Consider the following 15344-nt stretch of genomic DNA (forward strand, 5'->3'; position numbering starts at 1 on the left):
AAATGTTTTCAATCCACAGTTGGTTATATTCACAAATGTGGAACGGATATGGAAGGCCGAATTTGTATACATACAATGGAATATTATGCCCTTAAAAAGAAGGAAATTCTCATCCTAGCTGGTTTGGCTCAGTGGATAGAGTCTGTCGGCCTGCGGACTCAAGGGTCCCAGGTTCGATTCTGGTCCGGGGCATGTGCCTTGGTTGCAGACACATCCCCCGTGGGAGGTGTGCAGGAGGCAGGCTCAGTGATGTTTCTAACTCTCTATCCCTCTCCCTTCCTCTGTAAAAAATCAATAAAATATGTTTTTTTAAAAAAGAGAAGGAAATTCTGGCTACAATGTGGATGAACCTCAAGGCTATCCAGCTAAGTAAAAAAAGCCAGTCAGAAAGGTCAAATACTGTGTGATTCCATTCCTATGAAATAGCTACAATCATCCCAATTGCAGAGATGGAGCAGGAAGGTGGCTGCCAGGGGCTGAGGAGGACCAGAACTTATAGGGCAGCCCTGGCGGTTTGGCTCAGTGGATAGAGCATTAGCCTGCAGACTCAAGGGTCCCGGGTTCGATTCTGGCCAAGGGCATGTACCTTGGTTGCCGGCACATCCCCAGTGGGAGATGTGCAGGAGGCAGCTGATTGATGTTTCTCTCTCATCGATGTTTCTAGCTCTCTGTCCCTCTCCCTTCCTCTCTGTAAAAAATCAATAAAATATATTAAAAAAAAGAAAAAAAAAAGAAATGAAATAGATATGAGATCTGTTAAAAAAAACAACTTAGAAGGCAGTGTTTCAGTGTTGCAAGATACAACATTCTAGAGATCTGCTGCATGACAATGTGAATATACTCAAGTGCACATTTAAAAATGGTTAGGATAGTATATTTAATGTCACTAGTGGCCTGGTGAATGAAATCGTGCACATTAAAAGGGAATTAATTAGAGGAAATATTTTAATATTGGTATTTGCCCTTTCTCTATAATGGAAGTGTTAGAGATGAAAGAAAATTAGTAAAATGTGTATGAAATAATGTATGTTTATTAATAAATAACATGATAGTACAAGACATGATATAAAAACAATAACGATATGAAAAAACATTATCTAAAAACAACAAAAACGTGATAGAAAAATAACCCCGATACAAACAAGTTATAAAATGATTAAACTTATTCCACTATCTCCCTGTACACCACATTAAGAGTGAAAGCACTTTCAGAGTATGTGACTAATTTCCCTTGTGCTGAAGTATTTAGAACTTTAATTTAACATCACACCCTCTTTGAACTCGAGAGAAAGCAACATATAACAGACCATGTCCGAAAACGAGTTCAGGTAGGAATATTTCTCCTCTGTCTAGAGTTTGTCCTTAATAGTCATCCCAAATGCTGGCAATCACAGGAAACTGTCTTTGAATCAATTTAAATGGGAGGCCAGTGTCAGATGGGCACAAATCACATCAACCTCAGAGCAACCTCCCCCTCTGCAGATTCTGTTATTACTTCTGCTTTGATTATGTTAGGTCGCAATCTTTTAATAAATTGAGGACCGTTACAAAGACCTATTTACTATTAAGATTTCTCAGTAGCATGATGATTGTAATGCTGTCAATTTTAATTTATGACACGGCATTCCGGAATGAGTAATACTAGTAAGAAATTCAATGGGAAAATTTTCCTTTTCAGTACCACCTGTTGAATCAATGGAATCTTCACTCAAATATGTGTGAAAATCTCCATTGAATACATCCAAAATGTCTTCATTTAATTTTTAAAACTGCTCATTTTTTTGAGAAATGACTGCACGGTCAGCCTCACGTTTAACGAGGTACATTCTGCCAACAGTTCCTCGTGAGATGCTCTCTGTCGCCGAAGCCGCCTTTTCTCAACTTCAGAGGCGCGTCGCTCTGCAGACATGTTCTGCCGATAGCGCCGTACTTTCTCGGCTTCGTATTTGCGGTACGCCAACAGCTGCTCTTCAGAAAAATTCTGTCGCCGAAGCCGCCTCCTTTCAGTTTCATAGGCACGGCGCTCTGCAGACATTTTCTGTCGGTAACGCCGGCTTCTTTCGGCTTGAGATCTACGTCGTGCCAATAGCTGCTCTTCAGATAAATTCTGTCGCCGACGCCGCCTTCTTTCAGCTTCAGAGATACATTGCTCTTCAGCCGTGTTCTGCCGCGGGACCTCCCTCCACGGCGGGCAAGCAGCTCCGCCATGAACGCGTCTGTTCTTGCAGTCTCCTGGTGACCGGCAGTTACGACGTGAGGGCGTGACAACCATTAGCACGTGACCTCTTTATCACACAGGATACTTTTTACCACAACGCAAAAGCCTCAGAGAAGTGTAAAAAAAAAAAAAAATCCCACACAACTTGATCAACCAAAGAGGAATCTACTAGATAAGGGACTGAGTTCTTACCAAGCAGGCAAAATGAACAGTATGGAAAAGATCTTTAAGTTTTGGAAGGACTGAGGAAAATGCTGCAGCTGGAACATCATCGCTGGAGTGCTAGCATTAAATCAGTGGGAATACGCGTTCTCTGAGGGAAGTGTGAGTGCCGAGGCAGGGACAAGGCTGTGAAGACCCGAGCTTCTGAGACTAAAGGCTGGGGCTCACACCCAGCCCTCAGCCACTCCCTAGCTGGGTCTGTGTTCTCATCCCTAACACAGGAGTAACAGTGCCTGCCTCACAGCACTGCCGGGAGAGCCTGCCGTGGGAAGTGCCTGCACCCAGGAAGGGCCTATGAAATGGCACTCTTCTCCCTGTGGGGGACGGTCATCCTGGGGCCACGAGGTGGGGGAGGGGCCCTCCCACTATGGAATGTGCCCGTACACAGTCCCAGGCGCTGGCTGTCACTCACCCAGGCCACAGGGCAGTCTCACGAATCTCTCCATCCAGGGCGCTTGTCCTTTCTCCAACAAGGCGATCATACTTGGCTTCCGACCGCACAGTCCTGCACACAGGAAAACAGGGGATGGAGCAGGGCGTGGGCACCACGGCACCGGGGCCCAGCCCTGTGCCAATGGGAGGGGATTCGCGGGCACAAAGGGAGCGTGGAGGGGGCAGAGGGCCGCTGGAGAACGCGGAGGTGCAGGCTCAGGCACCCCCGGCCGTTCTTCCTAACTACAGAGCCAACGGGTTTCCTGGAAAGTTGGAGGAGGAGCTCGAGGATGGTCATTAAGCTGCTGCCTGTTGGCTCAAGACCCATCCTTGTCTGCTCCGTACTCCACACCCCTCCTCTGCCAGCCGCTCCCCGAGTGTGTCTACCAGCAGGGTCTCCGTAGTTTCAATTTCCTTTTTCCCCATCCACTCCCAAAGCTGGCCCTCTCTTGACCTTTCAGGAGTACAATGCCAGGCAGTGCACCCCTCAGCCCTGAGAGCCCAGCCTCCCCCCCCCGCCCCCCGTGCCCTGGGTGGTGGCTGCATCTGCAGTGCCATCTCTGTGTCACCCATGCCCATTGTGCTCCTTTAGACTTCCTGACCTCTCTCTCTCTCTCAACACAAGCGAGGTCCTCAAAAGGTTACATACACAGCGACTATCTGAGCAGCAATTCCGCTCACAGGTATATGCATCCCCACAAAAACTCAGACACAAAGGTCAAGCGGCATATTCGTAAGAGCTATAGAGTGGAAACAGTACACGTGCCCGTCATGGATTCACGAATGTGGCCTGTACAATGGGCTGTTAGTGGGCCGTGAAGAGGACCGAGCTGCGGGTGTACTGTTGTGAAGGCAAACCCCTATCCTGCAAAACTACTGTTCGGAATTCTCTGTTATTCTTTGGACGGCCTCTAATTCTGAAAAGATAACTTTGCTTTCTAGCCTGCCTGACTAATGGGGGAGATAAGCTAAGCTGTCTGACCTTGTAGGCCAGAGACTAGATACACCCAATGCCATGCCAGGTGCATTTTTTAATCGGATAGAACTGTGTAGTTTTAAAGGCCGCCAGCAAGCACACAAAGGGCTGGCTCTTCCATAAAAAGGGAAGTTCTCCTTGTAGCTTTGCTTAGAATTTGGATTCATTTCCCTAGGCCTGCCGTGGTGAATAAAGTCTAACTCCAAACTCTCAGAGCGTTGCTTGGTTCTCGTCCGGTTTTTCTGTGAAACTGTCACCCACTGCAGCTTGGATGAACCTTGAGAACACGGTGCCCCGTGGAAGAAGGAGACACCAAGGACCACGTCCTGTGTGACTCCGTGTCCATGAAAGGCAGGAACTGGCAAGTTCTAGGGCCAGAGAGGGACTAGTGTTTGCCAAGCGGGGGCTCAGTGGGCGTGGGTGGGGACAGGGACAGTGAGTGCGAAGGGCCTGGTTTCTCCTGGGGTGAAGGTGTCCTAGATGGACTGTGCCAATGGACGCACACCTGTCGGTAGAACAGAGACCCTGAGCGTACCCTCCTAAGGGAGGATGTACAGTGTGCGAGTTGTATCTCCATAAAGCTGCTAAAAGAAAGCCAACCCTAACTGCGGTGGCTTGTTTCCCTGACTGACTGCCAGGTTCCCGTCCCTCAGGGCCAGCGGGCGGGGGCTCACCGAGAGAGACCAGGGTCTGGTAGTTCTCCAACATGACGCCCTTGTACAGACCTCTCTGCTGGGGGCTCAGTCCCTCCCACTCCTCCTGGGAGAAGTAGATGGCCAGGTCCCCGAACGTCACCACCTGCAACAGAAAATCCCACAACGGTCACCGTGGGCTCGTGTGTCCACAGGCCTGGAGCAGACAGCAGGCCTGTCCCAAACGGGAGATGCAGGGGCCAGGAACCTACGCGGGACATCTGGAGATCGGAGCCCAAAGGGGCAGGAGTATTCACACAAGACGACACAGTGTGGCCTGATGTTAAAGACCGTGCCTTCCCTGACCGGTGTGGCTCAGTGGATAGAGCGTCAGCCTGCGGACTGGAGGGTCCCAGGTTCGATTCCGGTCAAGGGCATGTACCTTGGTTGTGGGCACATCCCCAGTAGGGGGTGAGCAGGGGGCAGCTCAACTATGTTTCTCGCTCATTGATGTTTCTTACTCTCTATCCCTCTCCCTTCCTCTCCGTAAAAAATCAATAAAATATATTTTAAAAATAAAAAAGACTGTGTGCCTGGCCTACGTGGATCAGCGGTTGAGTGTTGACCTATGAACTAGGAGGTCATGGTTTGATTCCAGTCAGGGCACATGCCCAGAATGCAGGCTCCATCCCGGGAGGGGGCGTGCAGGAGGCAGGTGATCCATGATTCTCTTTCGTCATTGATGTCTCTCTCTCTCTCTCTCTTTCTTTCCCTCCCTTCCTCCATCTCTGAAGTTAATACAAATATATGAAGAGAAAAAAAGACCTGCACAGAAGGCATGTTAACTTGAACTTCTGGGCACCGAGTCTAGGCATCTTCCTGGGCTCCTACCCGTACGTCCTGGCCTACTTAGCGCTCACGGTAGATGTGACCCGGCACTGCCAGGAGGATCGCAGCACTGACAGACGAGGGGAGGGAGGGGAGGTGCCTGAGTGACGCTCTCACAGACCCTGCCTGGAGGAGCAGGCAGCCTGACTCGGCTCCTGGCCCACTACTTGCTCCCTGAAGGGCTGTGAGTACATCCCACTCAGCAGCAGGGTCTCTGCATATGTCACCACGGTCTCCCTCTTCAGTGGCCTGAGCAGGGGGACGCAGGGCTGCCCAGGCGGCCACTGGACTCACAGGCCCCGAGAGGCGGTTCCTCTGCGCCCATCACAGGCGAGGCGGGCAGGGAGCCAGGAGACCCAGGCAGGAGCTGGGTTGGGCCTGCGGCTGCTGGTTCAAAGATGGAAGAAGGGCCACGTGGAAAGCAGAAGGAGCGGGAGAAGGTGAGGCCCCAGCCAGCCGACACCCGGATTGCAGCGTGGGAGACCCAAAGCAGAGGCCCAGCGACACAGGCCAGGCCGAGCCCAGCTCCCAGGCAGGAACCTCCCAGGTAGGAACGGGCGATAACAGATCCTGCTGGCAAGTTAGTGGTGACGTATGCAGCCCCAGGGAACCAACGCACAGCTCAGAGGGCGGAGCTGCTGGTAATGAGAAACCGCCGGGGAGAGGCTGAGGGAGAAGTCACTGCACAATCACTTCAGAGGCGAAGCCAGCTGGTCCCAGGGGGATGGCACTGCCACCTCCAGGCCTGGCCTTACCACCTCACAGCCCGCCGCCCACGCACGCGGCCTGAGCAGTTTGGGAGTCAAAGTCGGAGAGGAATCCCCCTTGTAAAATGGGTTGTGAAAGTAGAGACAAGGTGCCGTTAGGTTAGCTCTGGAGCACAACATGGGGTCCGCCCCCCGCCCCCCGCCCCGCCTCAGCAGGTTCTGGGGGGGGTGGGGTGGAGTGGCTGTCTCTTCCCCCTGGGGAGGGTGTTTCTCGCCCCCGGCAGGAACCCGGAGGTGCTGAAGGAATGGAGCAATCAGTGCACTCTGAAACAAAGGCGGGGGCCCTCCTCAGGCTCCCCCCTCTGTGGTGATGGCAGGGACCCGGGGACCAGGTCTGGGCTGGGTCCCCATGCGGCAGGACGGTCACGGAGGGAAAGCACACATTCCGGGTCTTACAAGACGGAACACTCCAGAAGGAGGAGCAATGGCTGCTTACCCTGGGCTTGGGCTTCACCCGTGTGGCTGGCATCCTTTCCTCCTCACGGAGAGTCCAAGTCTGGGGAGGGGCAGCGCGCAGGGCAGGTGGGGCTGCGGGAGAAGAGAGGTCAGGAGGCTGGCCGGCCTTCTGGGCTGTCCTGGAGTCTCAATGGGAGAGCCCAGAGGCCCTCGCCCTGGACACACATGCTCACAGGCGCGCACACATGCACAGGACAGGTGGGAACACCGGGAGCACCAGAGGTCAGCTCGCAGTGTCCGGAGAGGACAGGAGAGGCCACAAGTTTCCCCTGGACGGGGACGGGGACGGCTCCGTGAAGACGTGGTAGAGAGAGCTGTATTCACTCTGGCACCGGGCAGCAGACACAGTAAGTCAGCAAATTACATGGCGTTTGGGGAAAAAGCTGTCTTTCTCCACACTGTGAGCTGAGCTGTGGTGCTCCCGAGGTTCTGACCTCCGTCCTGTGTGTGTGCGTGCGCGCGATGTGAGCACGCGTGTGTCCAGGGAGAGGGGTGTCCTGCTGTGTCACCCTGTTCTCACACTCGCTACCTGGACCAGTGGCAGGCCGCCAGGTTAGGGGTCATCCACGACTTCTGTCCCACGTGGCCAGTCAGAGGTTCCCACGACCCCCTCCCTGGGGCCCACAATTCGCTGGAATGGCTCGCAGAATTCTGGGAAATAGTGCCTTCCATGTGGCAGTTTGTGACAGAGGCTCTGACAGAGGACACAGGGGAGCAGGTGCGCAGGGCGAGGCCTGGGAGGGTTCAGGGCACAGGAGCCTCCGTCCCCAGGGAGCTGGGGTGCCTCAGCCTCCAGTGCATCGAAGTGTTCACTCATCCAGGAGCTCTCTGAACCCCACAGTTTAGGGATCACACAGGTGTGACCGATCACTAACTGCTTCCAGCCCCTCCCTGCTCTCCGGAGAAGGGGGTGCTGGAAATGCCAAGCTTTCAATCGTGGCTGGTCTTTCGGGGGGGGACAGCCCTCACCCGGGAGCACCCAGAGTCTCCTCATTAGAAGACCCTCTTACCATCAGGAAATTACACTCGTGGGGAGCCCTGTGTCGGGACCCAGGGGCAGATAACCTGTTTTATTTTTCCCCCCTATTGTTACACACGTAGCGTGTTAGACAGCAGTGAGGGCTGGGTAAGGAAGCCTGGGACTGGTGCGTGGGTGGGCAGAGGCAGGTGGCACCAGTCCGTAGAATGGTTATGGGGAGGCCCTAGGCGGTGTGGCTCAGTGGACAGAGCGTCGGCCTGTGGACTGAAGGGTCCCGGGTTCGATTCCAGTCAAGGGCACATGCCTGGGTTGTGGACTCCATCCCAAGTGTGGGGCATGCAGGAGGCAGCTGATCAATGATTTTCTCTCATCATTGATGTTTCTCTCTCTCTCTCCCCCACTCTCTCTTCCTCTCTGAAATCAATACCAAAAAAGAATTAACATAAGATGGTTATGGTGAGCCTCCTTGGAGAAGTGAGACTGGAGTGAAGGTGAGGGAAAGGGAGGAACCAAGGCGGGAAGAGCCGTGAGGTCCCGAGGGGATACTGTAGGGCCCAGACTCGGAGCACATGGGAGGCCAAAGGTCATACACAGACTCTTACCTAACCCGCCCCACTCTGGGCACAGTCCGGTGTGGTCCTTGTCTAACAGGGGAGGGAACGGGCACTGAGAGGTTAAGTGACTGGCCCAAGGTCACACAGCTGACGGACGACACAGTGGTCACACCTGGCCATCCTTCTCCAGGGCTGTGTTCAACATGACACAGGCCTCCCGGCTCCTTCCTCAGACCCCAGGACTGGCCGGGGAGCCAGGGAGCCTGGGAGCCGGGGCCGGGAGGCCGCACCCTTGTGACAAACATCCCCCAACAGCTCCGTGGCTGCCTCACAGCAGGAAAACTCTCGCTGGTGGTTTCTGTTTCGTGTGGACTTTCGTGTTCTGTGTCATGACAAATCTGATTCATGTGAACGTAAAGAGAGAAAAGAATCGCACTTGAAGTCGCTCACCAGATGAGTACATGGCCTGCTCGCCCTGCGCTGCTCAGGTGGAATGGGTTCCTCCGGGCAGTGCCGTCCTGTGGTTGCTCATGGCCATGCACCCCGCGCCGGAGAAGCACGTTCTTGTCCACAAGGCGATGTTCTCCGAGGACCTCAGCAGGGCTGGGGAGGAGAGAGCAGCAGCCTGACGCAGGGGATGCTGGTGCGAAGCTCGCCCCCGCCAACGGCCCGCTGTGGGGCAGCGACTCGGCCTCAGTTTGCTCATCTGCGCGATGGGGTGAAGGAAGCCTGGTTCGACGCGACTGCTAGGCATGGGCCTGAGCTTGCTCCGGGCCCGCGGTCATTCCCCGTCCCTTCGCGCAGACAGCCTCTGGCTTCCTAGCAGCCGGGACCCAGCAAACATTCGAAGGCCAGCCCCTCCCTGATGCCGGCCCAGAGGCCAGTGACATGCACAGATATTTCTCTACAGACCCGAGTCCCGCTAGACAGAACGCTGGGCTACGACAGAACGCTGGACACTGCACGCTTAGATGGGAGAGCTTTCCCCACCTGTGCCCCGCCTGGGATGGGGCTGGGGATGTCCCCGCCGTGGGGAGGCGCAGGGTCAGGCTGCCTTTGCTGATCCGGATCCTGAAAGCACCGGCCACTCATCCCTGCACCCTCCAGCAGATTAATTTCATTCACTGTCAGATGCCCCGGCAGAGCCCGTTTGTGCCCCAGAATCCCTTGGGAGCTGCTTAATGACTGGTGACGGCTGTGCCCCAGGCCATGCCCATCAGAACAGAGTCTCTGAGGACTGAATCTGGGCCTCTTTTTAATTTTTTTTTAAAGCTTCCCAAGGTGACGCTCACGCGGAGACCCGGTCCAGAACCCCGGCCTGAGTCTCTGGGCCTCCAGGTGGGGCCGGAGATGGGACCTCCCCCTCTGTGGAAGCCTGGACTTCGGCTCAAGGGCTGCAGCCACTGCTGGTGGCCATTCCCACTTTGGAGGGACCGGGATGCCCACGGGAAGCCTGGGCGCTGAATCTGAGCACAGCACCCACTGCCATCCCATAGTCCCTTCACCTACTCCACTTTTCTTTTTAAAAATATTGTCTATTGATTCCAGAGAAGAAGGAAGAGTTAGGAACACCAACGATGAGAGGGAATCATTGATCGGCTGCCCCCCAATGGGGACCGAGCCCACCACTCGGGCACGTGCCCCGACCAGAATCGAACCGCGACCTCCTGGTTCACAGGTGGACGCTCAACCACTGAGCCACACTGGCCGGACCCTACTTTACTTTTCAAAATACTCACTGTCACCTGTTATAGGTTTATTTATTTATTGAAGTATATTTTTATAGATTTCAGAGAGGAAGGGAGAGGGAGAGAGAGAAACATCCATGATGAGAGAGAACCATGGATCGGCTGCCTCCTGCAGGCCCCACACTGGGGAGCGGGCCCACCACCTGGGCATGTGCCCCGACCGGGAATCGAACCTCGATCTCCTGGGTCACAGGTCGACGCCCAGCCACTGAGCCACCTGTTGTTACAGGTTTAACCCGGGTCTCCTTGCTAAATGCAAGCTCCAGGTGTGGGAATAAACAAGTCATCTTTTCTGTCAAAGAGCAGTTTAGACAGCCGCCAACTTGAAACACCCGTGGATGGAAGGGGCCACATGCTGACCTGACAGGCTCAGGGGAGGCCTGCATGGCGGTCTTGCAAACTCGGAGACCTAAAGCCACCACAAAGGATGGTCTGAAATTAAACTTTAACTAAAGCAGTGATGGTGGGCAGTTACGTCCTGGGCCAGTATCTTCACTGACAAGGTCAACCTTTACCTTAACTGAGCCTATCTGTCTTTTTGCATCTATGATAACATACCCTTGAAATGTCTGGGTAACTTGTGACTTCCCTGTATCTGGAGCCCCTGGGGCACAACCAGCTGTGCTGGGTCCCAGGACAGATACCACAGATTCCTTCATCATCATGTTAATTGTTCCTGCACCCACCTAAGTGTGTGTCCATCATTTTACTTTTTATCCAACCCCAGGGGTTTCCCTGCTTTGCTTTATCCCTCCTCCTTAATCTGTCACCAATGGATTTCATGTAACCCACCTATGTTCCTCCTTTGATTGCAATGTATAAATACAGATGTAACCCCGCCATTCTCCGGAGCATTAGCTCAATTCGTTGAGGTTCTGCTTCCCGGTATATGTCAACAGTTTGGCTCAAATAAACTCACAAAAACTCTTTACAGGTTTCAATGGTTTTTTTTTTACATTAACACAGCAAAGGCCAACCCCTCCCTTTGAATTAGCCAATCAGGAAAGACTGTGCACCTGAGCTCCAATCAAGAGCAAAGGACAGCCCTGACTGGTTTGGCTCAGTGGATAGAGCGTCAGCCTGTGGACTGAAAGGTCCCAGGTTTGATTCCTATCAAGAGCATGTACCTGGGTTGCGGGCACATCCCCAGTGGGGGGTGTGCAGGAGGCAGCTGATCGATGTTTTTCTCTCATCGATGTTTCTGGCTCTCTGTCTCTCTCCCTTCCTCTCTGTAAAAAATCAATAAAATATATTTAAAAAAAAAAAAAGAAAAAAAGCAAAGGACAGGTCACCTGTGTCAGGGATTATAAACCAAGCAGCCCACTGCTCGATGAGGGCAGCTTCCAGACCATGTGTGCCCACCCTTCTATGTAGAAGTAAACATGTTGCCTCAGCACAATTCACCATAGCTAAGATTTGGAAACAGCCTAAGTGCCCATCAGCAGGTGAGTGGATTAGAAAACTGTGGTCCATCTACACAATGGAATACTACACCGCTGTACAAAAGTAGGAACTCTTGCCGTGGCCGGTTTGGCTCAGTGGATAGAGCAGTGGTTCCCAAACTTATTTGGCCTACCGCCCCCTTTCCAGAAAAAATATTACTCAGCGCCCCCTGGAAATTAATTTTTTTTAAATTTTAATAGCAATTAAACAGAAAAATATATGTATTAATGTTTCTACCTTTTTTGTAAAATATAGTAAAGAAAGGTGTAAATTAGAAACATTGAAGTTTGAAATTATGAAACTATTTACTGAACTCAGAATAGAAAGGCAATACAAAAAAAGTTAAAACAAATGCACCTGTGGCCATCACCGCCCCCCCTGGATCGCTGCAGCGCCCACCAGGGGGCGGTAGCGCCCACTTTGGGAATCAGTGGGATAGAGCGTTGGCCTGCAGACTGAAGGGTCCCAGTTTCGATTCTGGTCAAGGGCACATGCCTGGGTTGTGGGCTTGGTCCCTAGTGGGGGGCGTGCAGGAGACAGTTGATCAGTGATTTTCTCTCATCGCTGATGTTTCTATCTCTCTCTTCCTCTCCTTTCCTCTCTGAAATCAATAAAAATATATTTAAAAAAAAAAGAGAAGGAATTCTTACCATTTGCAACAGCATGGATGGAGAGCATTACGATAAGTGAAATAAGCCAGTCGGAGAAAGAAAACTATCACACGATCCCACTCATTTGTGAAATACAATGAACAACATAAACTGATGAACAAAAACAGATCCAGAGACAGAGAAGCATCAATCAGATGGTCAAACCTCGGAAGGAAGGCAGGGGAGGGTGGGGGGAAGGAGGAGAGAGCAACCAAAGGACTTGTATGCATGCATATAAGCCTAACCAATGGACACAGACAAGGGGGGGGGGGTGTGAGGGCATGAGTGTGTGTGTGTGTAATGGGGGGATAAGGACACACATGTAATACCTTAATCAATAAAGGAATTAAAAGTAAATAAAATAAAATAGCTGACAGTGGGGAAAAAAAAAAAGATGTTTACTTGCTGCCTGGCTCTGAGTGTTTTGTGTTCCACCAGGACCCCTGACTTGGGGGCTCGCCTCATTTCTAACACACCCCGTCTGTCTTGTCCGTTGACCTGCACGACCGGGCCATGGCGGACATGTGCCTGATGAATGAGTGACTGCCTCTTAGAGACACCCCGCCCTCGCATCTGGGGATGTCACCCCTCAGCGCCTCTCCCCTCTGGCCCCTCCTCTCCTCCTTTCCCTCCCCTCTTGGGACTGTCCATCAGTTGCCCTCGTCACCGTCCTGTCCACAGTGACTCTTAACTGGGGTGATGCTGACGTCCGTCCGGGGGACGCCTGGCAGCATCAGGGGACATTGGGCTTTCACCCCCGGGGCAGGGCGTGTGCTGCTGGCATCTGGTGGGTAGAGGCCAGGGGCCATCTTACAATTCATAGGGCCCCGCCCCCCAATTATCTGGCCCAAAGTACACACAGTGAGAATTGGTCTAGACCAGTGGTTCTCAACCTTCTGGCTCTTTAAATACAGATCCTCATATTGTGGTGACCCCCAACCATAAAATTATTTTTATTGCTACTTCATAACTGTGATGTTGCTGCTGCTATGAATCGTCATGTAAATATCTGATATGCAGGATGGGCTTAAGCGACCCCTGTGAAAGGGTCCTTCGACCGCCAAAGGGGTCACGACCCACAGGTTGAGAACCGCTGGTCTAGACACAGAGCTGCCTCCAGCCCGTGCTATGGGGATCCCTCCTCCCCCCGCCCCACTCAGGTCTCCCCTCCATGAGCTCCCAAGGGACACCTCCACCCAGGAAGCCTCCCTGCTTCTGTCCTCCCGGAACCCAGGCGAGGAAATTCGGAACCTCTCTGGGTATCCTTCCCATTATGATGTCACTGACAAAGTGACTGTCATTCATGCACGGCCAGTGTCCACTTAGGGCTCGCGTTTTCATTCTGATTTTGGGTGTGAAACCGAGGGTGGTGGATGTAAGTGGCCTTTTCCAAAGTCACACAACCAGCGAGTGACTAAACCAGAGTCTGCGTCCAAGCTCCACAGGATCCAGAGGCCACGCTGAGCACCCTGCCCTCCTCTCTTCTGCTTTTTAAAAAATGTATTTTTATTGATTTCAGAGACGGAGGGACGGGGAGGGAGAGAGAGACAGAAACATCCATGATGAGAGAGAATCATTGCTCAGCTGCCTCCTGCACGCCCCTTACTGGGGGATCAAGCCCCTAACCCGGGCATGTGTCCTTGAGCGGGAATCGAACCTGGGACCCTGCAGTCCATAGGCCAACACTCTATTCACTGAGCCACACCGGCTGGGGCCACCCTCCTTTCAAAGGCAGACAACCAGCGGCAGCTCGGCTACTGGGTTGCTGCTGCTCAACTGGGAGGTAGGACCCTGGGCTTCGAGGAGGAGCGCCCCCCAGCATCACCATGGCACCCCTGACTCCGCGCCTCTGCAGGGCATCACAACCGACACCTAGCCCCCCACAGGGCTCAACAAGCACAATGCTGGGGGGTCTCACCCCGATACCTGGCTTAACTTCCCCGCCCCCCAGGAGGCAAGTCTCGCACAGCCGCACGCGGGCTGCCTTCCCCAGGGAAGCAGGAATTTGGGGGGGGGAACACAGGCAGGCTTAGGGATTTTTTTTTTTTAGAATTCGGGTCCATGGAAAAGCCCGGGGCTGCAGACTGGGAGAAGGTACATCTCCATAACACAAGGAAGCCAGGTGCAGCCACATCTCCCTGAGACAAGGAGGCGGCAACAGGCATTATTTACATGAGACAAGGGAACTGGGAGTAGCCGAGAAAGGCCGATATTTACAAAATAAAGAGAAGGAAGCCCAAAGGGAATAGGAGAAAGATAAGGAAGGGGTGGGGAGGTGGAACCTCAATGTGGATGTGAGCTTCCCCCTTTGAGCCCAGCAGTTACTATAGGAACCAGCCTAAGGGAACAGGGACCAATCAGAGGGGACATCAAGGCACCAGGGTCTGCAGCCTTTCTAAGCCGCAGGGAAGGGGAACTCGGCGGGACCCTTCCCCTCCCCACGTGGGAGTCCGTGCATTCCGGCGGACAGACAATCCGGGTTCCGGTCCAAAAATTCGGTATCACCGGGGCCCGGGGCGCCTCCCCACCGGGACCCCCTTCCAGGCACAGGCGGGCCCGCACCCGGGCGGCACCACGCACACTGGCCCCGGCATAAGCTCGGACGCCGGGTCGCTCAGTCGCCCAGGCAACAGGTGACCGTACCTGTCTGCGTCCCGCGCATGCGCGCTCCGAGCACACGCATCCTCAGGGCCCTCCTCAGGGGCCCGCTCCCGGCCCCTCCGGCTGCGGGCACCGCTCTCCCGGGTGAACAGCACGGACCACAGTGAAATTACACGGACTGGGGACCCCACCCCCCGACCCCCTCCACGGCTGGCTCCGTCTCTCACACACACACGCACACCCTCTCCTCACCGCACACCGACGCCATCACAGGTTTCTCACCGTGACGGCCCTTCCCCTCACACGCAGCCTCGGACTCACAGCCGCACACAGGCTGGGGCGCAGGACCCCCCGACGCAGCCTCACGACCCCACGGGGGAGCGGGAGCACAGACCCCCACACGCACACTCACCTCAGCCCTCTCGGGTCGCTTCCCAGCGGCGCCCACCTGACTCCGGCGCCAACACCCCCGCGGTCCCTGCGCGCCTGCGCACTCACCTCCGGGCACTCAGCCCCGCCCCCTCACGCTCCGGGACCGCCCCCATGCCGCCTCAGGAGCGCGAGGCCCCGCCCCCTCACGCTCCGGGACCGCCCCCACGCCTCCTCAGGAGCGCGAGGCCCCGCCCCCTCACGCCCGGGACCGCCCTCTAGGCAGCCTCAGGACCGCAGAGGCTCCGCCCCCCTACGGCCGGGTATCACCCACATTCCCGCATAGAAGACTGAAGGATCGGATTTCTAAATCCATAATCTCATCAAGAGAGTTTGAGAGAGGAAAATA

The 15344-nt window shown here is 54.1% G+C and overlaps 1 protein-coding gene across 1 annotated transcript in view; it reads right to left on the bottom strand.

Moving 5' to 3' along the window:
- The window catches only part of LOC102418748 (zinc finger protein 667), a 51130-nt gene extending 36050 nt beyond the window's left edge, over nucleotides 1-15080 (bottom strand). Inside the window, 5 exon segments of the mRNA XM_023748438.1 lie at nucleotides 2853-2945; nucleotides 4523-4646; nucleotides 6572-6663; nucleotides 8575-8727; nucleotides 14979-15080. Of these exon segments, the coding sequence (XP_023604206.1) occupies nucleotides 2853-2945; nucleotides 4523-4646; nucleotides 6572-6663; nucleotides 8575-8587 (322 nt within the window). The 5' untranslated portion in view covers nucleotides 8588-8727; nucleotides 14979-15080.
- Nucleotides 15081-15344: the final 264 nt, after the last annotated feature.

The sequence above is a fragment of the Myotis lucifugus genome, unplaced genomic scaffold (genome assembly GCF_000147115.1).
Source record: "Myotis lucifugus unplaced genomic scaffold, Myoluc2.0 scaffold_1401, whole genome shotgun sequence".
Classification (NCBI taxonomy): Eukaryota; Metazoa; Chordata; class Mammalia; order Chiroptera; family Vespertilionidae; genus Myotis; species Myotis lucifugus.